The following is a 25,722-nucleotide window of genomic DNA, read 5'->3' as shown; positions in this document are numbered from 1 at the left end:
AAATCAAAAAATTCAAATGTTGCACACAATAAATAAAACGTCAATGTATATGAAATATTCAACATCACGTCGTACTTAACATTAACAATTGACTAAAATCGAATGCTCGATTTAATTCTGTGCGAATCAACTCTCTGAAGTTGGTAGCGCTACAAGATGCATTATACTTCAAATGAGACATTCACAGAGTCGTAACATTTCTATGAAATTTCAATATTCAATATTTCTGATCTTCAAAACGTTGTCAGCAAACGTTGTCAATAGTACTTACCGTAAGCAGCAAACAACTCCGCCTTCGCACACATGTGATCTAAAACCGATGGAAGATTCGATCCTAGAAAGAGTTTGAGAAATTTCACGTGCATGGTACAAGAACCTGGCTGCGATTAGAAGCTTCAGGTGTAGTGGGGCATAGCGAGTAGGGATGCTAAGGTGAGGGGTGGAGGGTCCCCTGCGGTGAAACGGTGGTGGATGGTTCGCCGGACGACCGTCGTTGGGGCGCTGCAACCCGTCAGGACGTCAGTTTGCTATCGCACCGCGACACGGTCGGGTCTTGTTCCGTGATCGTCACGTACACGTACGTACACGTATACACGCGCGCTACTCCGCGTCAAAATTCTTTCGAGATTGGTAACGGTTGCCACGCGATCGGTAATCGATATATTCATACACATGTTCGATGCAAGATGACACTAATCGCGCGTTCGAAGTTCGCGATCGTATGAGAAAATAGTCACCTAATCCCCCGTTCGTGGACGAATGTCCCACTGCAGATGACACGAGTTCGTTGAATTTCATGTGCAAGTATTTGTTACACGTGTAAATATACGCTATCTGCGTATTAATACGCGGATAATCTTCGTATAATGCGTACGACATTAACATTGAGATCGGTGAAAAGTTTCGTGCCCTTGAAGTAGTAAGAAAGTGACTGGAGATTTGTTGTCCTTTGGAGTGTTCTCGGAAACGAACACAGTGCGCAGAAAAAGTTTGTTGTTGTCTGCGGGCGAAATCGAGTGATACGTTTTTGTGACTTCTCGGATAACACTTGTTGGAAGACGCTATGTGGGAACAGTTAAGGTACACACTTTTTTAAACACTTCGAGAAACGTTTCTTGGCTGGAGATTTGAATCTTTAACGGTGTAACGTCTACTCGATCGTGGCATCGTGCGCGAATATATCCACCGTAGCGCTGATGTGCGATCGAGAATCGAAGGTGTGCTGTAATCGACCGCGATAAGTCGTATAGAATCGAAACGGAGACACGATTGGAATGTTCCTGAAAGTTCGCCGAATATGCGAAATACAAGTGCACGATTAATCGACGCACGTACGCGTAACCGTCGATGGTTATCAAGGGAGTTTCAATTAAATCTCCCGCGGGGAAGGTCAAGTGCGCTGTGTGAGCGACATTCAGTTTTCAGTTTTAATTAAAATACACCCGAGATTGCCATCAACGTGGCTGTGTCTGAAATTAATTAGCGACGCCTAGAGACAACGACAAAAGCGTAAGGTGAGCAAACGGACATCGTATCTCTTTGGCCAATGTACGAAAAAGATATATTCTAAAAAACAAAGGGTGTCGGTGTGACAGTTGAATCGAGGGGAGTGTTGTTTTCCGCTCGAAAGACTCGATATATCGATCGCTGCAAGATCACTGGGAAATAAAGAAGGATAAAGGAAAAAAAAGAACAAGTCTCGGTGTGTTTCTTGTGGTTGGAATTCGCGTGTGCGGCGACTTAACGAGAGAGTTCAATCAGATTTTCGTTAAACGCTTTTTCGCGAGTGATAAATTGTGTCGTTGCGTGCGGAAATAGGACATAAGCAGGAAAGAAGGATAGGCGAGAGAAAAAGTGGGGAAAAAGTGAACAGCCTTTCATTCCTCGACGCATCCACCACGGAGTGATGAAAGCGGCATAGCAACGGCAATAGAGGTAAGACGAACTATCGCATTTTTCTCTTGAACGAGGCTCTATGCCAGTCGAATCGATGGGGAGACATTCATTGCCAATTTCTTTTCGCTTCGATTGCAACGGTACATCGACGATTCGATCGAGCTTCTCGATGCTCTGCCTCTTGTAGTTGCGCCCGATATTACCAATTTTGAAATAAAGATGCAAACTCACAACTATCTTGCTATAAAGTTTTTTTGAACAATATCGAGAAGGAGATGGAGTGGGGATAAATCAGCCTCGTTTTCTATCGCACGCTAGGCTCGATATAGATAATTTTCACGATGCACGATGTATTATTTAACGCCGCATTGTTAGAATCGTTGCTCGGTCGTGTCGTGCCACTTTTACACAGTACGCGAATAGTTTGTGTATATCTGATTAACAGACATCGGCGAAATACATCGCACGAGCACTTCTCGACAATGTGTAGTGCGTTCAATCATATAAATGACATTCTGCTCGTTGAAGCGTTTTATTTTCGAGCTTCGCACGCGCGTTCAAGGTAAACAATGCTGTCTCTCTATTTGCGGTGAGATCGGTATCAGTGCTTTAATGTTACACGGGCTATTACAAATGATCGATTAATAGTACAGCGTCGGTTTGGATAATGATCATTTATTCCTGTTTTATGTCAAAAGCGTACACACAGTGATGCATAAGACCAATTACAATTCTATAGCGGCTTAGGAAAATAACTTTAAGTTGATCGCTTGTAGAAACTTTGGAAGCTTTTGAATATATTTTTCCGATTATGTATGAATATAATATACATGTTACATATATAAAAACATTTGGAGATTCTGTTAACTCTGTAATGGGATACGGCTATCGCGAGAATATTACTCTACTAGTTTATACTCTGCTTTTCGCGTTAAGATATTTCGTATCAAGTTTGCTTTAGGGTCGAATCAGTCTTAATTACATCGCGTTCCATATTGTGTCCTTACGAATTAAAACACAATAAATTGTTACAAAGTTTGATCGGAGCTGCGTGTCGCGTAATCGACAATACGTGAAATTAAATAATGCATGAATAATGCGCATTGTTAATTGCATTATTAAACAATAATATATGAGTGATGTATAACGAAAACGAGAGTGAGGTGGAGAGAGGATGTTTTTATCTATATAAAGGAAGAGACGATGAATTGGCAATTCGCGGGATTAGCATTAAATGCGGAACGGACAAGCGCGACACGGAAATTCGTTTTTGCACGATTTCGCGGTGGAATTTGCGGTATCGCTCGTTGGATAAAATTGAAATGTCCCTGTTTTAGCGTGTACGCGTTATCTCTTGTACGATGGTTGGCCTGACAAGCACATCGTGCCCGTTCAACATTTATTCGAAAGATTAGCCCGCGCACTGTCGATTCGCGGTGGCAAATCGCGCGTTTAGCGTATTATCCGCGGCAGTGTCGTTCGTCCGCCTCTAAAGACCAAAAATGTTCCGGTTAATTTTACCGACCGTGACAAAAAACACGAAATTACTCCGCACTAATTACGAATATCGCGACTGTTCTTTGTCTGGGAACACAACGGACGGCTAGATTATGCTAGCTGTTTGCTCAGCCCGCGTTAAGGTAATTTAACTTTTCGTTTTAAATTATGGAAATACGGACCGTTGTGAAAAAGTTGCAAACGTTACACGTAGACAGCTGGCCCGTGGAATATTTCGTTTTTTCGTTCCCATGTGCGTGTTTCGCGTTCGCCATAATTCGTCGACTATCGAAGTATGACAGAGATTCGGATCGAAGTAACACGTGTTACATTAATCAATGGTTTACTGCGATAGTTTATGGCGGAATAATTTGGGATTTTTTATTCATCGTTTCTTTCTTTCTTCCTCAAACGTTTAACATTTCAATGGAGAAATTTTAGTCTACGCGTGTGTGTTTAAATATGTACGTACGTACAAATATATGAATGCTCGAGTTTCATTTTCTCGAGAGCAAGAAAAAATATAATAAAATTCAATATTTCGCGTTGACATTATCGTTGTTACGTTAAGAGGTAACTGTAATTTTTTTCTCTGCGTGTTACGGATAAATTTTTATCCATGCAGATTGTAGAACTTTCATCATCAGATTGTGTGATTTATGTCCCTATTTTCAAAATTACATTTACATTTTAGCTTGTTTCTAGAACTCGCGTATGCTAAAGAAACAGCTCGTATAGTGCTGAACTTTAGGATGATATTTTTATCTATGGATACATTATTTAATATTAAATCTGCCCCTTTTTGAGATAAAAAAAAATCTATGAAAAAGACGTACTATACATCAGAATAATTACCCTAAAAACCATAATTATCCGGTAGTGTAAAATCTCTCCAACGTTTGCTTTTTCATCCTCTCTATTTTCGAACGATTGATTCTGTCAATAACAACTTGAAAAAGATCAGTCTTGTTACTGTTCAAATAGATCCTATATATGTATCATTTATTTCGTGTATTAATTATTAAGCTATTTATCGCTTCAACTCTGTGTAGGGGTGAAAATATCGAATATCGTACGCGATTTGTACCGTGTTAGCCATAATCTTGTAATTTGGAATTAAGGTCAAAGTTAAAATTGAACTTTGCCACAAGTACAGCCTGCTTTCGTGTATGCGGTTTTTAATCCACGCCGGGGTTGCCAAAAGCGGTTAACAAAAGCTTTCGTGACGCGGATTTGAAAAATTGCGTACAGTCATTTATCGTTCAATGAATAAAGAATATATTATACACGTATGTATGTGTAGTATCCATGGGAAAGGATAGGCGCGCGTGTTATCTCTTGTGCCGCTTTCATCCGGATACAATCGACCGTTTTCCCGTGAAGTGAAATTCGAACTGCCTGTATGGATGTGCGCGTATTTGCGTGTTGAGTGAGAATGTTGAAATTTGTGAACAAAGGGCATAAAAGTTGAGACCGTTTGTAGCGAGACACGGTTTCGAGACGCTATTTTAAACCTGATGTATCAAATCGCATATCTGTATAAACGACCAAAATAGTTCATATATGGATATTTATTGTTCTTATGATTATTACTGTTATTATAGTAGAACGGTTTCTTTCGAATGGCGGTAGTTTCGTTGGAAAAACTTCCCTTCAACTTTCGCTATAGCCGGCGTATTTAGCAAGCCAGGGTATTCCCTACTCCCCCTAGTCGTGGCTAGAACGAAGAGCAGCAATTATCATTTGAATAGCTCATAAGTAACTGTCATTTAGTCTCATGTAATTTTCACTTGAACAATGAAAGAGGGAAGGAAAGATAAGTCGAGGAAGTTTTTACGGAAGCTTGTGGAAAGAGATGTAATCAAGAAGTTTGTAGAAAAATATATTGCGTGTTTACTTCGATAACGAACAAGAAGACGAAGTAATGAAATTACACTCGTAAACTTGCGCAAACAAAAACAACAACGTTCTCTTTTAACGTAACGTCAGATTCATTAGGACGTAATATAAAAGTTATAACGAGCAATAAGAATCCTAAAAATGTATGAATTTCATAAGCAGCGAGCAAAGTCATGGAAAAAATTGTCACAGAAACGATAAATTTCACTTGTTACTTAAAAAAAATTTTGGCTTTTACATTTTAGTCAAAGCTTATTGACAGGATCAAAGACGGAGTGCAGAAAGTTTCAAATAAACGACCGCTGCAGCCAATGAGATACGACTGTTTGAAAGAACTGCCATGGTCCCGTTTTGACCTCGCTCCATTCATTGAGAATTAATTTAATACGTTTTTGCAGAGCTCACGTTTCTCTCCTCCTCCACGCTCTTTCTTTCTTTCTCTCTCTCTCTCTCTCTCTCTCTTTCATTATCTTTCGTTTCCTCTTGTATGCTTTTTTCAGACAATGAATAAAATTACAAAAATTAACGTTTACTTTTTGGTCGAATGACGCTAATGAATTTTAAAGCGTAGGATCAGAAACTTTCTACGATATGGGATGGAAAAAAGCGAAAAGTCAGAGGTTGTACGGAATATTTTGTACGGGTAGCCAGAGTAAAAATTACGCAAGGGGAAATGGTACCATATACTACAGCAGAACACCGTATTATTTTTGCTAATGTTAGTTATGCAACGCTCTCCTTTGCACACTAGCTAAATTATAGTTGATATCATTATCAGAAAAATACACTGGACGAAGCTGCCTCTTCTGTCACTGCGATAAACCTTATTTTCACTGTAACGAAACCTTCTCTCGTGTTAAAACATCCTTTCGTTCTTGATATTTTCTTCGTTTCTTTGACGCGCTCAAATTTTCTTGCAAATATCTCAGAAAGAAGAGCGTGCCAGCTCTTTCCATCCTTGTTAAAGATTTTCGTGTACTTAAACTGAACTCGAAAGTACGCAAATAACCAACTGCAGGAAATATTCAACAAACGTGTTACATTGATTTATGAAAGTATTCGAACATTTGGTAGCAACTTTGCTAGCAGGTTTGTAACAAACGAGGTGGCAAATAGAGACCTGTTCGTTGACATTGCCAAAATATGAACGCTTCCATCGATCTTTGGTTCTATCGATTAGAGCTTTTCATCGCTCGCTGTTAAAATGACTCGGTTGGATTGTTAAAAACTGCTACTGTTTTTTTACTATATAGGGGTTGCTATATGTAATTCTTTCGGTTCTCTATCTTCGAGCATTTAAATTTCTAAATGGAGTTTTCTTGATTTATCGCGAAAGCAGGAAGCCGAACCACTTCGTGTATGAGGTTTATCTAAGATAGCCAGATAGATATTCCTTCCACTTTATTTCCGTTTTCGGCAAAAGGCTCGCGCTTGCTTCTTCCTACCTTTGTCCGCCCGTTTCTTTCCAGTCTCCTCTGCTTTTCGCACAAAAGCGATGAATTCGTTAAAAAGTCGGAAGATCCTTATCGTCACTTCCGCATGAGACTAAAATATGAAGTCGTTTAGGCTTGACTTTTCTCAGTTCCGCGGTTTAATCTTGCCTTACGATGAATACGGACGCACGCCTGCAACCGTTCAACATCGTACATCATTTTTTCTAGAAAAATATACGAGGTACAAGTTTATTTTAAAATTGGAAAATACTCTCATGCGCGAGTGCGTGTATTTCTGTTTTCAAACGTACATAAACTATCTGGTTTAAACAGAAACATTAAGTGAGTCATCTTTGCCCCTTTCTTTTGTGTACTTTCATTATACAGTAGAAAATGATTAAATAAAGGAGTAATTAGAAGAAATTATATGTCCGAACATTACACAATTGAAATGCATTTTATTCAACAAATGACTTTTATTCAACATATTCTGTTTTTATGTATTCAGGCCATTTCTTAATCCCCATCCAACGAAGGCTGCATTGTTGTTGTCAGGATCGTTGAATATTTTATTTTAAACCGATAAAGCGAAGAGCCGAACGAAAAGCCTTTTTATCCCTGTGTGAAAGATTGACCAAACTTATGTGAGAGATAAAACCTTTCATGTAATTTGAATAATAACACGTAAATGTAAATTGAATTGTGACGAACATGAAATGTCTGCTTGAATCAGAATAAAGTTTAAGGATCAATACCTGTCTGAATTTCTTGTCGTAGGGAAGCTTTTGGTTTCAAGTGCAGTCACACTGTTAACATAAGAAAATTTTGAGGACTATTATTCATTGCACCACGGTACTTCTACTCGTTTGAAGACGATCTTTAACTTTTATGACTTCGTTTCTATAACGATGTCCAAGGTTTTAATAAATTCGTATTTGGTGGTTGGTTAATTTTACAGAAATGCTTAAAAGATCGGAGAATATGCTGATGTTAAAAAATAATGCCAGTTTCTATATTCCAATTATTTCGTAAATTAAATTATTTATCAGCGGCTCGTCGATTTACGAGTTTATAACATTATACAGATTATCACACTTTGCCGTGAACCATTCTTCAAACTTCTATTGAAACTGCAATCGCACGAGTATCAACTTGTGTCGTATTGGTACATAATATGTATAGAGTTTGACAAAGTTTATAAATTTCTAAACGTCCCAATTGTTTACGAAAGGAAACTTAGTCAACAATAAGACCCGCTAGTTGCAGATAGGTTTAGATGCTTCGAAACAAGATTTAGGTTAATACCGAGTAAGATTGCTATCGAAATCCTTGTAGTTGTCAAGGTTGTTGGTATTAATACTGTTAGATACATACTTCTAGTAAACTTCCTGTAAACTTCGTCCTTTCAAATGTTTCCCTAACACACAGCTCGAATTATTTTTATAATAACTGCATGGAATGTCGTAAACTATCAATTGCCAATCAAAGTTTTTATTTAACTAATTGGTACTAAAAGTGTAAATATTTGCTAGGATTAATTGCAGAATATCACGCAATTTAAAACTGAAATGAATGGCAAACGTAGGAAATGTACTTCGCAATTTAGAAAGGGAATTTAAGATGTAAAAAGAAATTATCTGTAGTATTTATCAAATATAAACAAGGCAAACACAAATTAATAGAACATAATAAGAAGAAACACATTTAATCTATTCTCAAATTGCAGATAAAATTGTAGTATTAATCGATAATCCATTATGATTTTTAACACGTTCACTGCGTACGATTTGAATGCGTCATGTAATCCAAAAATATCGCAATTATTTAGAAAAAATAATAATCGATATCCAACGTAAAAAAGTTGCTCATGAAGAATTTGTTAACTGCGCGAAGGGGGTAGTTGGTTGAAATTGCAAGCAAACGGATGCGCGTGGATGCGCGAGGCGACGAGCTCGCGACGCTCTCGTAAGCCCGTGGCAAAGCGGAATTTCGGATTTTCGTTGCACACGGTGCGCGACGATATACGTATATAGAGTCTATGCACAACCGTTGCATAAAGTAAAAGCGAACCCGGATGAAAGGAGCGGAGAACTTGCGAGAAACGTGTATCTGAAGGGTTGGTTGAGTTGTGTGCAGGTTTCCAAAAGTAGTCGGGACGGATGGAGTGATAGCTTTTCCCTCTCCATTTTCCCTCTTCTGTGACTCTTCCTTTTCTTTTTTTCACCTGCCTCCCTCTCAATCTCTCCAAATCTTCTGTTCCTCTCCCTCTTCTCTCTGTCTCTTTCCTTTTTCACGTTACCGCACTCATCCCCTCACGCGCTGTTTCTCTTTTTCTAATTCCACGTTTCTATTTTTTCTTCCCTAACATTTCCTCTTTACTCTCCTTTCACCATTGTCGCGCTCCCTCATGCTATTTCTAACTCTTTGTCTCTCCTTGTCCCTCAACCCCTTTGCTCTGTTGTTCTCGTCAAAGAGATCTCTCGACGCGCGTGCGTTTCCAAGTTGTGTTGTGTCGCATCGCGTGTGATTTGAATAAATGGACCGCGTGACGAGAGCCGGGGGTGGACCGGAACCACCTGGGGGACGCACTATGACGTCAACCCTGGCCACCACAGGCCATTTCGTCGACGATTAACAGCCGAAGATGCGACCAGCACGTCGCTCCCTTTATCATGGATTCATCGTGAAATAGTATACTTTTGTCGCGTCACGAAAGAATTTACTTCTTCAGTTCGTTTTATGTATCGCTACCGGCCTTAAACGCAGAATCATATTTGGACAATTCTCTCTCCAAATTATTGTAGATACGTAGAATATACTTCAAGCGAAACTTTTCAGGCTATGCAATCGTTTGGAAAGGTTATCGCGAAGTCGAGAAAAATATTAGAGGAAGTTACATTTTCTTGGAATCAGTACAAGTACGGTATAAGTGTACAAATATTTGTAGTTTCTTGCAGTAACTTTTTGCTACCTACTAGTTAACTCTATGATCGTTACACTGAAAAACTTGTTTTTGCTAGTTTCTACAGGCTTCAGGAATATCCAGTTTCTTGCGATGAAAACATGGAGAGAATACGAACAAGAAAATTCAGACGGAACCTCTTAATGAATGTTGAACGTTCTTTTTTTATTTATTTTCTCTTTAATTGATGCGTTTGATGTTCAGTAAGTACACAAAAAATTCCCTGCAAACTTCACTCAAATAAATCGACTATGAAAAACGTTAGGAGTTTTCCGAACGATTCATTAATTTTCGTCTTTGATCTTATCTCAAATAACCGTATATAATTAATTGATATTGACGGAAACGATACGTAAATAATATTTATTAATATAAATAAAAGAGCAATGATTCAGGCTGTAGGAATCTTCGGAGACGTTTGTACTAATTGACTTTACACGTTGGAATCTTGGAATAATCGAAATGCGCGTTTCCAACCATATTCTGAAACTTTAGGCAGATCGTACAAAATGCCAACTATTAATTGCAGATAAACGTGGAACTAAAATGACCCACGTACATATCTTGTATCGAATTAAATTAAGCAAAGTATTTGATCCCGTTTATGGCAAGTAGCAAAGAGTTAGCATCAAAGAGACGTTCTTCGATCATAACTTTGAGAATATAACAAAAGTCAAGTTCTTGATCGAATTGCATCAGGTGTCCAAATACGAATACGTACTAGCACGATTGTGTGTGCACGACGTTAAGATTCGAAAGGTAGAAAGAAGAAACGGAAGAAGAAAGAGGACGGCTCGCATCGAAGATCATCCGCGCATAGCGTGAAAATTCTTAGACAAAGTTTACGACGTCTCTGGTAGTTCTGTTTCTAATGTTTTTTAGTTGCTCTTCTTCGTGCCGCGAATCCCGAAGCGAGCGAAATTCCTCTGAATGGGAACGCCGAGTTAAAGTGTCGAAGCTTTGTCTGTCGTACGCGAAATTTAGGTTTCTGGAGGACCTGTTCTGCTGGATGTTTGTCTTTGCGATTACGTTGTTTGGATTGTCGCTACTTTTCAGAGAAAAGATATCGTTTTATCGATCGTTGCGTGCCATTGTTTTCGCAACGGTATTAACATAGTGTCTAAAACGATGATCTAAAAATGAGTATAAAACTTTAGAGTAATAAAAGAATGTTTATATAAACTTGTGACCTACTTTGCTGCCGAGTGATGCTTATTTTCGTGCTCGTTAAAATTGGTTATTTATGTTCTTTTATAATGACGAGATAATCAACTTCTAAGTGCTAAAAGAATTTAAGCTATCGTAAGTAGGTTAAATTGATTTGATCGTCCATTGTAATTACTTTGAAGTATTTATTTCAGTAGCTCGGTTTATAGAACCAGTATCTCGCAGAATATTTGCTAGTGTATTGTATGTTTTGTTTTTATCTCTGGATATTCAATCGCTTACTTCAACACGAAGTATATCTGGAGCTACATTTTCCATTAAAAGAAGCAGTGATATAAAAATGTTATTTTCGTTATTGCTAATTCCTCCGTACAGTATGTAATTGTCAAGAGATGGAAGAATAAATGTAGATTCGAAGATTAAAGATTAACGAGAGAAGGTAGATTTAAAAGAATATGACAATCGGGCGTTTCTTCAACCTATAGACACGTGACCAGAGTTGAACGAAAAATTTCTTTATTATTCATATAAAAAACGTAGTTTAACGATGACACACGTACACGCCACGATTCTGCCAAGTTGATATTACTAAAGCGGTGGCTCTTACAAAAATTACGAACGCACGAACGAACCTGTAATATCTTAGGACTGCATGTACGTGCTTAATATAATGTGTCTGTTCCTCTTTCCAGCTCTATCCAACGTCCAAGAGGCACGTATTATGTGAGGTGAAACTTGCAACGAGGCAAACGAAGATGTCCGCCATCAGCGTGGCTGCATGGCTGCTCAGCGCCGTTGCATTCGCCGCGATTAATAACGGTGAGTTGCATTATAAAACGCTTATCGCGTGAATTCGTAATTACAATGGCAGGAAGCTGAAGCCCTTAGTCAACCTTTGTGCTACCTGAACTTGCAATATGTTAAGAAATATATTTCTCTTTCTTGCCGAACGTTTAACGAATCATTTCAATCATTTGCAATAAAGGTATGCGAAACATTAAATTCGAAGAGTTTTAGGATTTAAATTTTCCAAATAACGTATCTTTCGACCTTCTAACAATCAAAATTTTTAATTGCTAGTTGAAAAGCGCGAAACTGATCGTAGTTTTAGCACGCGTTGCGTGTTATTGTTAGTTTTTATTGAAAAAGAACCTTTTTTGCATGCAGTCAATTTCTACAGTTAATCAGTTGTGTAAAATACATCCAATTTAAAGTTCATGATCTGCATTGAGTACAGTTATTTTATGGAATTTATATTTTATATGGAATAGCAAAACATAACGATAATAATATTAGTAATAATAATAATAATAATAATCATAATAATAATAAAAATAATAATAATAGTACAATGATACACGAAGAGATTTTTTAGTTGTTAACGTTTCTCGCGATAATGATTTACGATGGGAGTTCTTCATTGTATTTGATTTATAACGCGGCTTGTTTCCCTGCCGTTGTACTTCTATTTCCTCTGCCACCTGTTTGAAAATGTTTCCGGGTAGATTTTAATTGGGGACGAACATGCGAGCGATACGTTCCACCGCAACCATTTAAAATCGCAGTTGGACGGTAAAATAGTTAGGGCGGAAGGGAACGTAACGATTCTCCTTATCAAACCACGGTCGATAAAAATCTGTAGAATACTCGAGATCGTATAATGAAATTCTTCATCGGAATTTTCGTTTCATTAATTCGTTTTCCCTTTCCGCTTAATGCACGCGGTCGTATTAACAGATATGTAGTCAGGACGGTCTGAACTATTTCGTTTAAAACATAATTAAAATAACCGTAAAGGGACCAGGGTCGACCAGTCTGGTAATGTGGTGCGTTCGACGGTTCAAAGTTTCCTCTTACCTTAAAGTCATTCACATTCAACTTAGATTCGAGAATAGCTCTTTCAAGTCGTTAACGAAGTTTCCAATTCTTTTGCCTTTCTTGCGTCCGTTTCGGTTAAAATCGAGCGAAAGAACGTTGACATTTCGAATGCAAGGTGGCAATTAGCGATAACATTGTTATAGTTGGAAAGTGATTTTCGCGGTGGAAGAACGCCCTGTTCGCATACCATAGCGTTTGGCTGCCGTCGGTGTAATAGCGCTAATACTCGATAAGTTAACGACAACCGAATTATAGCGCTCGAACGTTCGTGTTTTATCAAACAATAAATTTCGTAATTAAACATTTTCTCTATTCGCCGGAGCACTTTTCGGGTTCGATAAATAATCTAACTTCATTTTCTTCGGATGGCTGATTAAGTCACGGTTACAGCGGAAAATTATGTGATCTACGCTCTGATCCGCTGTGCGACTCTTATCATCTTTATTCTCGACGAACAGTCACGAAGATCGGGAACAATCTACAATTCAAATATTCGAGCTTGACCCAGAACAAACGAACGCCTTCCTTTCTTGTACCGTCTCTGCACTCTATACTCCGTTTTCGTGATTCGATACCAGCCGGAATAATTTCCTTGATGGAACGTCTACTTTTTCATCCCTTCACCCTTTTACGGGCATTCCGACCAAAGGATTTGCGTTAGAATTTCGTGTACTTGCATACGCGATGTCTCGTTGCATCCTTGCAGAGGGTGCGTATGGCTTACAGTAATCTCCGAATCAAAATGCACTCGTCCGGCGATATGCGTTTGCATGCGTTTCAGTGTGAACTTGTTCGGTTAGAAATGTAAACGTATCAAGGCGAGGATATACATTTTGTATGTTCGTGAGTATCTGGATACTTTTGACGATTTGTATCGAATTGTAGAAATTAATGACGAATTGATAATTAAAAGGACTCGCTCCTTTTTTAAAATGAAATTATCAGACTGTAGATTATCAGACTGTATATTATCTCCAAAACGGAGATAATATATTTTGCTGTTTACTAATATATATATAGTATATGGTGTGGAAAATCAAGAATAAGATTCTTTCGTTTTGAGCCTCGGAATCTCGCTGGATCCAATTTATACCGTAAGTTACTTGTACGTTATATGTGTACTATTACATACATTCGGTATATACTATCGTTGTTTTTTGATATCGAAAATTTTGCTACCAATTTAAAGGACCTTTTGTACTCAACAAACAGAGTTTGTTATATAACAAAATAATTCTATGAGATTTAACAATCGTAACTGGTAACTTTATCCATTTTTTAGATGAAACTTTACTTTTGAATATACAGCTGTTGCTTTATTATTTCTGGTTCTGAAATATTTAACAAGTTGCAGTACGCGAATGAATTTTTAAAGAGCGGGCTTCTACAGACTATTATTTTTTAGTTTATTTCCATTACGTTGTCAAAAAAACAGTAGGGAAGTTCAAAATGTTATTTTTTGTGGTAAATATAGTTCTTTATACAGCATGTTCGGCCACTGTTTCAACACAATACAGGGGGTGATTCTTGAAACTTGTTTTTTAATTACTGATAATTAAAAATCGGCCAAAATATTCCTGCACGCGAACAAACCTCCTTACACGAACGAAAGGAGGTCAGTCTAAGCAGCGAAACGCACAGTGATTCTCAAACCGAACGACACATGAATTGCAGCTTATCTCATACAAAATATTCGGAGACATAAACGAGCCGGCGCGACGTTTTTAAAAAAAAATGCTTGAACATTAATTCAGGAAAAGATTGAACATTAAACCTTACTCATGGAAATCTATAAGAGCATATCGAAAACCGCCTTATACAATTTTGGAGTAGAGGGGATTAATGTTTCCTTTGATTATTTGCTTCCATAATTCATAAATAAAAAAGCGTATTGTCAAGGTTCATAAAAGGTAGATGCATCGATATGAACACCTAGTCAGGATCGCAGCCAATTAGCTTATATTACTTGCCATATAATTAATAATTATACCAGATGCACAGATCATTGCTTTGCTGTATAATGACACAATTAGTAATTATATATCAAATAATAATGATTTCCCGCATCTCACCAAGAGGAGATGCTGCGAGCAGATATCCATCCTCTCCGCGACCCATCCAACCTCCTTTTACGCAAAGAAATCTAAAATTCACTCATCGCCAAATAAATACTCCTTTTGATGGTTGTTTGCACACATGTTTACAAATTAGTTTGAAATAAGAGAATGATTTCATAGTTAAGTTAGATAAGTATCATTGTACAGAATGGGCCTACGATGGACTTGACATAGTCAAAAGATATCCCGCGGTGTCCCACGTTGCAGTCCAGTCTGGATCATCCAAAATTGTTTTGGCGGCATTTGGAGATCCAAACTGGACTGGTGCGTAGTTCTTAGCTTGGCATCGTTATCCAAAGATTAATCAATTGATTAATTTTTGAAAAAGGATGCCAATTACCAGGTCTCACCACGAGGAGGTGACTACGCACGAGACCCGCCCATGGGTTATGTAACACTACACATCGATCTCGACATTCAACCTGTTGGCAGAATGTCGAGTTTTGACTCTACTTAACCATGGGCCTGCGTATGGAAATAGTTGTTTCGTAGCCTAACTGCGAAACACATATCTCCAACGCAGCGCTTACATGAATCTTTACAAACGTAGAACAAAGCCTACGTAACGCAACATCCATCTCCCACACAACGATTACATCGATCAGTACAAATATCGTACAATAATTCGCATCCCTACTGGCATCATTCGGTATCAAACACACATTTATCTAACTTGGAATGAAAGGAAGAAAATGTAGCTACTGACACTGTATATACCATTTCGTGTCTCGCAGAAGGGACATACGAGTCGCTGTACTAAACTAGTTATCGTTCTATTTTTGCGACACTGTAAGATATTGAAGATACTGAAAAGTTATAAACTCTAACGTGATCTCAATAAGTATCCCTTAAAAATGGGTAAACAAGAAAATGCCCGATGAATCAGATGATAAAGGAAAAAATCGCGGCGCGCCCGAAACGAACGAGATCGCGATCTCTCGAAAGAACTAACAACCCTACACGACGTACCCCCGTACACGAGATAACCCCGAGGTTCAGCGGAAAGCCCAAGAATTGACCGTAACTCGATTCCTGTTTCGCCGTTCGAAACTTACACGAGTCGCGGTCGATGACGCCGACCGATGATGCTAGTGATCCACGGGTAATTCAGCCGTGGATCCAGCACATAGGCCAGCAACTTAACACACTCCAACTGAACATGTGGAACCCGGGGATGGACCGCTGAACACGATTACGAAGGCAAGAGGCCTCAACTGAACAGTGGGGTCCACTCACGGGGAGGGACCGCTGAACAGGATTACGAAGGCATTGACTTCAACTGAACAGTGGGGTCCACTCCCGCGGGCCCGAACAGAATTACGGAGGACGTGAAATTGCAGGTCCCTGACCGAGTACCAAAGTACCAATCGGACAGGACTGCAGATCCACGACTGAATCCCCAACAGATTCGCTAGCATCACCGGCGCGACGACAACTCCCGCGATCCGATGCGAACGTCGAGCAGTCGTCGAGCAGTCACCAAGACAGAGGTGTCCTTGGGGCGACTTACGAATCCAAAGAGTTGTCCAGTGCACGTTGACCCGCACGTACCCGGAATACGCGCGAGCGAGTACGTCACGCTACAGTTTGAAAGAACTGAGTGATCGCGAACCGATAAATCGCGAGTACAATAAGTACTGTGAGGTAAGCGAGTGAAGGGAGACGAGATTTTTCTTTTTTTCGTTCTAAGGTGGATAAATGTCGTTGTACAGAATGAGCTCACAATGCACTTAACATAGGTATCTACCTTACGATTAATTAAGACTAAACGTAAGCATCCCAGTGTGCCCCACGATGTCCCACGGCGTCCCACGATGTCCAACGGTGTCCAACGTTGTCCAACGGTGTCCAACGGTGTCCAACGGCGTCCAACGGTGTCCAACGGTGTCCAACGGTGTCCAACGGTGTCCAACGTTGTCCAACGGTGTCCAACGTTGTCCAACGGTGTCCAACGTTGTCCAACGTTGTCCAACGGTGTCCAACGGTGTCCAACGGTGTCCAACGGTGTCCAACGGTGTCCAACGGTGTCCAACGGTGTCCAACGGTGTCCAACGGTGTCCAACGGTGTCCAACGGTGTCCAACGGTGTCCAACGGTGTCCAACGGTGTCCAACGGTGTCCAACGTTGTCCAATGACGTCCAACGACGTCCAACGGTGTCCAACGCTGTCCAACGATGTCCCACGTTGCAGTCCAGTCTAGATCATCCAAAATTCTGTTGGAGGCTTTTGGTGATCCATCCTGGACCGACGATGTCCCACGTTGCAGTCCAGTATAGATCATCCAAAATTCTTTTGGCGGCATTTGGTGACCCACACTGGACCGACGATGTCCCACGTTGCAGTCCAGTGTAGATCATCCAAAATTCTTTTGGCGGCATTTGGTGACCCACACTGGACCGACGATGTCCCACGTTGCAGTCCAGTGTAGATCATCCAAAATTCTTTTGGCGGCATTTGGTGACCCACACTGGACCGACGATGTCCCACGTTGCAGTCCAGTGTAGATCATCCAAAATTCTTTTGGCGGCATTTGGTGACCCACACTGGACCGACGATGTCGCACGTTGCAGTCCAGTGTAGATAATCCAAAATTCTTTTGGCGGCATTTGGTGACCCACACTGGACCGACGATGTCCCACGTTGCAGTCCAGTGTAGATCATCCAAAATTCTTTTGGCGGCATTTGGTGACCCACACTGGACCGACGATGTCCCACGTTGCAGTCCAGTGTAGATCATCCAAAATTCTTTTGGCGGCATTTGGTGACCCACACTGAACCGACGATGTCCCACGTTGCAGTCCAGTGTAGATCATCCAAAATTCTTTTGGCGGCATTTGGTGACCCACACTGGACCGACGATGTCCCACGTTGCAGTCCAGTGTAGATCATCCAAAATTCTTTTGGCGGCATTTGGTGACCCACACTGGACCGACGATGTCCCACGTTGCAGTCCAGTCTAGATCATCCAAAATTCTGTTGGAGGCTTTTGGAGACCCAAACTGGACCGACGGTATCCCACGATGTCCCACGTTGCAGTCCAGTACAGATCATCCAAAATTCTTTTCGCGGCTTTTGATGATCCATGCTGGACCAATGGCGTCCCACGGTGTCCAACGGCGTCCAACGGTGTCCAACGGTGTCCCACGGTGTCGAATTGCGTCCCACGGTGTCCCACGCCGTCCAACGGCGTCCAACGGCGTCCCACGTTGCAGTCCAGTTTAGATTATCCAAAATTCTCTTCGTGGCTTTTCGTAATCCAAACTGGACTGTATTAGCCTGGTTCTTAGCTTGGTACTGAATTATTGTGCAATGTTTGTACTTATGGATGTTGTGGTTTTCCAAACGTTAATCAACTGATTAATCTGCGAAAACGATTACATCTATCAGCACAAACATTGTACAATAATTCGGTACCGTTCTGGCAACATTCTGTATCAAAGATACATTTGTCTAACTTGGAACGAAAGAATGGAAATGAAACTATTGACACTGCCTATATAATTTAGAGTCTTGCGAAAGAGACATACGACTCGTTGTACTAATGTTATGAAAATATCGAATAGTTATATACTCCAACGTTACCGCAATATGCTTCTTTTAAAAATGTGGAAATGGGGAGAAACCTGAACAATCAGACAATGGAAGAAAAATCATTTGGGTATATATTACGAATATATATATATATTCTATCGTAATAAAGTTCTGTATTTTAGCAGTCATGGTAACGTTAACGCTGACAAAAAAATATGTCTTATAGCAGTATTTTCAGTAATAAAAGCGGTAATAAGGGGCGCTGAAAAGGAAACAAAGCAGTAGCCAGAAGGGCTACTAAAATTCAATCGTCTTCCACTCTATATAAACCCGATCAACACGCCGAGAGTGGAACTGAATATTTTTATTTCGCAACACTAATTTACTACTAATATTTATGAAGCAGAAAATTCTCAAAATCAAACGCGATGAGTGCTTCGTTATATCTGCAATATCAATTAATCTACTATTAAAAAAAAAAAAGAAAAGTCTGAAAATTCCCGATATTTGATACGCAACGCTAATAAGTATAAATCTATGCACTCGTATTTAAGCAATACGCAACACTAATAGCGAGAGATCGAAGTGCAACCATTTAAGAGGTTGCTGATGAACGATCACACTTGCAAGGTTCTTGCAGCTGTACGTGTGAACCAGGAACAATGTCCGACAAATGCAGTCGGAGGGTTTGGGCATTTTGTAAACGCAACTCTAGTGAACAAAACGCGATCATTCATTATCGCAACGCTAAAGGGAAAAATTAATAGAACTCGCGATGGACCAATATCGCAACGCTAACTCTTATAGTGGATTTAATAAAAATTACTATTTACTATATAAAAAGCTACTTTAAATATTCTGGTATTGCTACTTGCAATACTATAAAATTAATTGATAACTAACACTTTTATAATCTAATCTTAAACAATAGAAAACAGGAAAAATTCTAAAAATTGCAAAAGACAATCGCGATATCGTAATTCGCAACTCTAAAGCAAACGCGATTATCATTTTATCGCAACTCTAATTCAAACCGTAATCATTTTCTCGCCACACTAATGAAAAGCCGCGATCTTATTTCGCAACTCTAATACAACCCGTAATTAATTTGTCGCAACACTAATAAAAAAAATCGCGAGTGGAGGGCTGAAATATCGCAGTGCAACCATGTAGGAGGTTGCCGATGAATGATCACACTTGTACAGCTCTTGTAGCTGTACGTGTGATCCAGGAACAGTGTCCGACAAATGCAGTCGGAGGGTTTGGGCATTTTGTAAACGCAACTCTACTTAACAAAACGCGATCATTCATTATCGCAACGCTAAAGGGAAAAATTAATAGAACTCGCGATGGTACTATATCGCAACGCTAACTCTTAAAGTGAATTTAATAAAAATTACTATTTACTACATGAAAAAACTATTTCAAATATTCTAGTATTGCTACTTGCAATACTATAAAATTAATTGAAAACTAACATTTTTATAATCTAATTTTAGATAACAGAAAACAGGATAAATTCGAAAAGTTCACAATAAGAATTGCAAAAGACAATCGCGATATCGTAATTCGCAACTCTAAAACAAACGCGATTATCATTTTATCGCAACTCTAATTCAAACCGTAATCATTTTCTCGCCACACTAATGAAAAGCCGCGATGTTATTTCGCAACTCTAATACAACCCGTAATTAATTTGTCGCAACACTAATAAAAAAAATCGCGAGTGGAGGGCTGACATATCGCAGTGCAACCATGTAGGAGGTTGCCGATGAATGATCACACTTGTACAGCTCTTGCAGCTGTACGTGTGATCCAGGAACAGTGTCCGACAATTGCAGTCGGAGGGTTTGGGCAGTTTATGAACGCAACTCTACTCAACAAAACGCGATCATTCATTATCGCAACACTAACAGGAAAAATTAACAGAACTCGCGATGGAACATTATCGCAACGCTAACTCTTATAGTGAATTTAATAAAAATTACTATTTACTATATAAAAAGCTACTTTAAATATTCTGGTATTGCTACTTGCAATACTATAAAATTAATTGAAAACTAACACTTTTATAATCTAACTTTAAACAATAGAAAACAGGAAAAATTCTAAAAATTGCAAAAGACAATCGCGCTATCGTAATTCGCAACTCTAAAGCAAACGCGATTATCATTTTATCGCAACTCTAATTCAAACCGTAATCATTTTCTCGCCACACTAATGGAAAGCCGCGATGTTATTTCGAAACTCTAATACAACCCGTAATTAATTTGTCGCAACACTAATAAGAAAAATCGCGATTTGCCCAATGGGACGATGGACCGATATGTACATCGGCCAAAAAAAGCAAACTACTACTACTACTACAAATACTAAAATCGAGCATAGTGACAAAGTAGTAACAATAATGACTTCCCATGCTCTGGATGACCCAGAGGATGGGGAGCCATTAGTAGTTGCCCTCTTGAGTGGCAGTTTGCCGGGCCTCTTCGGCTTATAGCCTCTTCTTTCTTCGGGCGCAATGCCCGCTGAAACTTAAATCTAAGCTCGAGACTTCTAAATCGCAAACAAAAAAAAAACTTACAAAAGTAAAATAAAAATATAAACCGCGGAAGCTGATTGAAGTGCACATGGACTGACCAACGATCACAGCAGTGATCGTTGCTCACTCGCATGTGCGTGCTCGAGCAATAAACGTTCGTTTCGACCCATTCGCGACCGCGACCGCGAAATTCGAAAAATTGACAGGCAAAACCAGAGACGAGAGCATGCTCTACTCGTGCCAGTTTCACCGTCGATTTTTCAAATCAGATTTCCAGAAACAGGTTGGTCACACGAAAACGCGCCTACCCGACCAGAGACTGTGCCAACCTGCCCGGCCCTACCTACTTATAATTAACAGACACACCAGAAAGTATACTACCTATCCTACCTAGCGCTATATTTAAAAAAATGGCAAAACAGGCACACCAACACACTCGCTCCACGGTTCTCACACAAACGCTCGGGCGCAAAGGTCCTACACTAGAGAGGACGTCCCGGGACGCCTCCGACACCCGAGCTTAACGCACAACATGCACACTCTAAGGTACGTACCGTTTTCCTGAAATCGACTGACGAAGGCTAGTGGCCATTGCGTAAAACGTGATAAAACACGTTTGAGGAAATGACATCGTTAAAATAAATGTAAGTAAACTTGGAATTATAATTATAATTTACGGCATATTTAAAGCGGGGTTACACTTAATCGCGTGGGCGATATTGTCACAAATTGTGATTGTATCGAGACGTAAATTGAATCGATATATGTTTCAACATTTTTAATATTTCATGTTTTAACGAATGAAAAAAAGCGACGCAGTTCCACGGCCTAACAACACACACACATAACGTGGAAAATACGTCGTGCACGGTACACTAACACATCGTCAGTCGCTGACAAATTATTACATTACTTAATTCTAGATCATCGTGCCCACTGTCTTTCTCCCATTCAAGTAGCACCTGGGCACGTGAATGAGGTCCTGACAATGGGCACGGAAAGGGTTAAAACTGAAAATCCTGATCTAAAAAGATGATTAGTTTGTGTAATTTTTATTTAACGGACTAACGTTCTGTGATTTTATATTTTACCACTTCGTATCTGATTAAATCTACTCTATTAATTTAATAGTAACTAAGTAACTCTACTTTATTAATTTAATAAATCAGAACAAAACTTTAATATTGCAAAAAAGGTAGCGTTAATTGAAAAAGACTGAGGCTCGATCAAATGGAATAATTGACTCTAAATATATTACTAAGAAAGAAATAATCTCAGGCGATCTCTTTATCAAAGCATATACTCGAAAATGCAGAAGCAATGTTCAAAATTATTGCTTTGATTCAAAAATCTGCCTGTCGCGAAGTGTCTTCTTGCACGTAAAATTTCACACATTTTTGTACGGGAAAAAGATGAATTTTGACTCATATTTTAAATTCTAACCGAAATGAAATAAACGAACGTGACTTGATATTGTCACGATAAATTCATTGCTTAAAATCAAGTATGTTTATGTTAAACAGGTATATTCGTGTACATATTTGCCATTTGCAAATATTTATACGGAATGTTAACATGCATATTTATAAATAACACGAATATATTCTCAAGTGTATGTATTTAAACTAATTATTATAATCGCGCTGTGCAAGAAGACCTATCCTAAACTAATAAATTTAAAAAAAGAATGTTACTACTCACGGGTATAAGAAATACCCGCGGTCACTATGCTCGCAACAAAATTCTACGTAATACAACCGGTCACCCGTGCCGATTCGGACCTTTCATCCTACGACATGATTGAGTGACCGGAGGAACAAAAATGCATGCGACTCACCGTTCGATGCGGAGAAACAGAGGACGTACCATGGATGCTGCGCCATCCCAGCGAATATCATCAGGGAGACTAACATCAGGCAGGAACCGTGTAAAGTCCAGTGGTGGAAATGGTGGTTGTTTAAGGGCGGGGGGGGGGGGGTGAGAGAAAGAAGCGAAACGTCGTTTCGACAATTTTCTTCTTTTTCCTATGTATCGTTTATTTAGAAAATACTGCTATTTTTTTACGCTTAAAAATTATTATTATGAAATTGGAACAAGTTTGAAAAATATTATTTAGTTGAAAATTGTGAGATACTTTTCGATAGCAAACAAATGCTCATGAATAACGTGAATGCAATGCAATCGTTTGCAAGAATTATATTTTTCGCAATTAGAATATATACTGTGAATTTTCGTTATTAGAATACGAAATATACATTCCAATAATACACTACAGTCGCGTGTTTTAAATAACGGAAAATATTTGCAAGAATTCAAAAGTTCGCCACTAAATATATTTAAAGAATACTGTGCAAACGCGCGCGAAACCTTGTTTCGAGGTATTTGAATCTACCTGTTACTAATTTGCAAGTTTATGATGTTATAACTCAATTTGAAACAATAAGATAATTCGTTAAAAATTGGTTTGAAATAAGAGAATGATTTCATACATCGGGATCTTTCAGAAGAATCAATGGACTCACGCGACGCACCCCTGTGCACAAAATAACCGCAAGATTCAGTGGGAAAAAAGAATAGATTTTTATATCTCGTTCCAAGTCAGATAAGTATCATTGTACAGAATGAGCTCAGAATGGATTCGACATAGCCAAGACATATCCCACCGTGTCCCACGGTGTCTCACGTTGTCCCACGGTGTCCCACGGTGTCCCACGGTGTCCCACGGTGTCCCACGGTGTCCAACGTTGTCCCACGGCGTCCAACGTTTCAGTCCAGTGTAGATCATCCAAAATTTTTTTCGCGGCATTTGGTGACCCACACTGGATCGACGATGTCCCACGTTGCAGTCCAGTGTAGATCATCCAAAATTCTTTTCGCGGCATTTGGTGACCCACACTGGACCGACGATGTCCCACGTTGCAGTCCAGTGTAGATCATCCAAAATTCTTTTGGCGGCATTTGGTGACCCACGCTGGACCGACGATGTCCCACGTTGCAGTCCAGTGTAGATCATCCAAAATTCTTTTCGCGGCATTTGGTGATCCACACTGGACCGACGACGTCCCACGGTGTCCAACGATGTCCCACGGTGCAGTCCAGTCTAGATCATCCAAAATTCTTTTCGCGGCATTTGGTGACCCACACTGGACCGACGATGTCCCACGTTGCAGTCCAGTGTAGATCATCCAAAATTCTTTTGGCGGCATTTGGTGACCCACACTGGACCGACGATGTCCCACGTTGCAGTCCAGTGTAGATCATCCAAAATTCTTTTGGCGGCATTTGGTGACCCACACTGGACCGACGATGTCCCACGTTGCAGTCCAGTGTAGATCATCCAAAATTCTTTTCGCGGCATTTGGTGATCCACACTGGACCGACGACGTCCCACGGTGTCCAACGATGTCCCACGGTGCAGTCCAGTCTAGATCATCCAAAATTCTCTTAGAGGCTTTTGGTGATCCAAACTGGACTGTTGCGTAGTTCTTAGCTTGGCATCGTTTTCCAAAGATTAATCAACTGATTAATTTTTGGAAAAGGATGCCAATTACCAGGTCTCACCACGAGGAGGTGACTACGCACGAGACCCGCCCATGAGTTATTTAACATTATGCATCGGTCTCGACATTCGACCTACTGGCAAGAATGTCGAGTTCTGACTCTACTTCATGGGCCTGCGTAAAGAGATAGTTATTTCGTAGCCTAACCGCGAAACACCTATCTCCTACGCAGCAGTTACACGAATCTTTACAAACGTAAAACGACGCAATATCTATCTCCCACGCAACGCAACATTCATCTTCCATACAACGCTTACATCGATCAGTACAAACATCGTACAATAATTCGCAACCCTATCCGCAATATTCCGTATCAAAGACACATTTGTCTAACTTGGAACGAAAGAAAAAAATGGGGCTATTATGGAAAAGGAGCCCCAACAATCAGACGATGAAAGAAAAACCGCGGCGCGCTCGGAACGAACGAAATCGCGGTCACTCGAAAGAACTAACAAACCTACATGACGTACGCCCGTGCACCAGATAACCCTAAAGTTCAGCGGAAAGCCCAAGGATTGACCGTCACTCAATTTCTGTTTTGCCGTTCGAAATTTACATGAATCACAGTCGATGGCACCGACCGATGATGCCAGTGATCCAGGCTTGCAACTTAACACAATCCAACTGAACAAGCAGCGCCCGGGGAGAGACCGCTGAACATAATTGCGAAGGCAAAGTTCCAGTAAAGAGTGAGGGCCCCCCCCCCCCGAGGGGCCACTCGACCAGGATTACGGAGGACGCGAAATTGCAGGTCCCTGTCCGAGTACCGAAGTACCAATCGGACAGGATTGCAGATTCGCAAGCATCACCGATGTGACGACAACTCCCGCGATCCGATGCAAACGTCGAACAATCGTCGAGTAGTCACCAAGACAGAGGTGTCCTTGGGGCTACTTACGAATCCGAAGAGTTGTCCAGTGCACGTTGACTCGCACACAACCGGAATACGCGCGAGCCACGCGATAATTTGAAAGAACTGAGCGATTGCGAACCGATAAATCGCGAGGACAATTTTTCCTGTGTGGTAAGCGTGGGGATCAAGAGAGAAGAGATTTTCATTTTTTGTCCCAAGATGGATAAGTATCGTTGTGCAGAATGGGCTCACAATGCACTTAACATAGGTATCTGTCTTACGATTAATTAAGGCTAAAACGTACGGATCCTGTGGTGTCCCACGGAGACCCACGGTAGCCCTGCGGGGGAGTATTAGTCTTATCCAGATCACCAAAACAGTTTTGGA

The 25,722-nt window shown here is 40.1% G+C and overlaps 1 protein-coding gene across 4 annotated transcripts in view; it reads left to right on the top strand.

Annotated features, from left to right (window-relative positions):
• Positions 1-534: 534 nt before the first annotated feature.
• Positions 535-25,722, top strand: part of LOC126878145 (lachesin-like) — a 483,910-nt gene continuing 458,722 nt past the window's right edge. For all 4 annotated transcript variants that reach the window (XM_050640681.1, XM_050640679.1, XM_050640678.1 and 1 more), the window contains exons 1-2: positions 535-1,935; positions 11,547-11,673. In XM_050640681.1, the coding sequence (XP_050496638.1) occupies positions 11,610-11,673 (64 nt within the window). In that variant the 5' untranslated portion in view covers positions 535-1,935; positions 11,547-11,609. The remainder of the gene's footprint in view (positions 1,936-11,546; positions 11,674-25,722) is intronic.

This window comes from Bombus huntii, chromosome 2 (assembly GCF_024542735.1).
Source record: "Bombus huntii isolate Logan2020A chromosome 2, iyBomHunt1.1, whole genome shotgun sequence".
Lineage (NCBI taxonomy): Eukaryota > Metazoa > Arthropoda > Insecta > Hymenoptera > Apidae > Bombus > Bombus huntii.
This window is presented reverse-complemented; position numbering and strand designations above follow the sequence as displayed.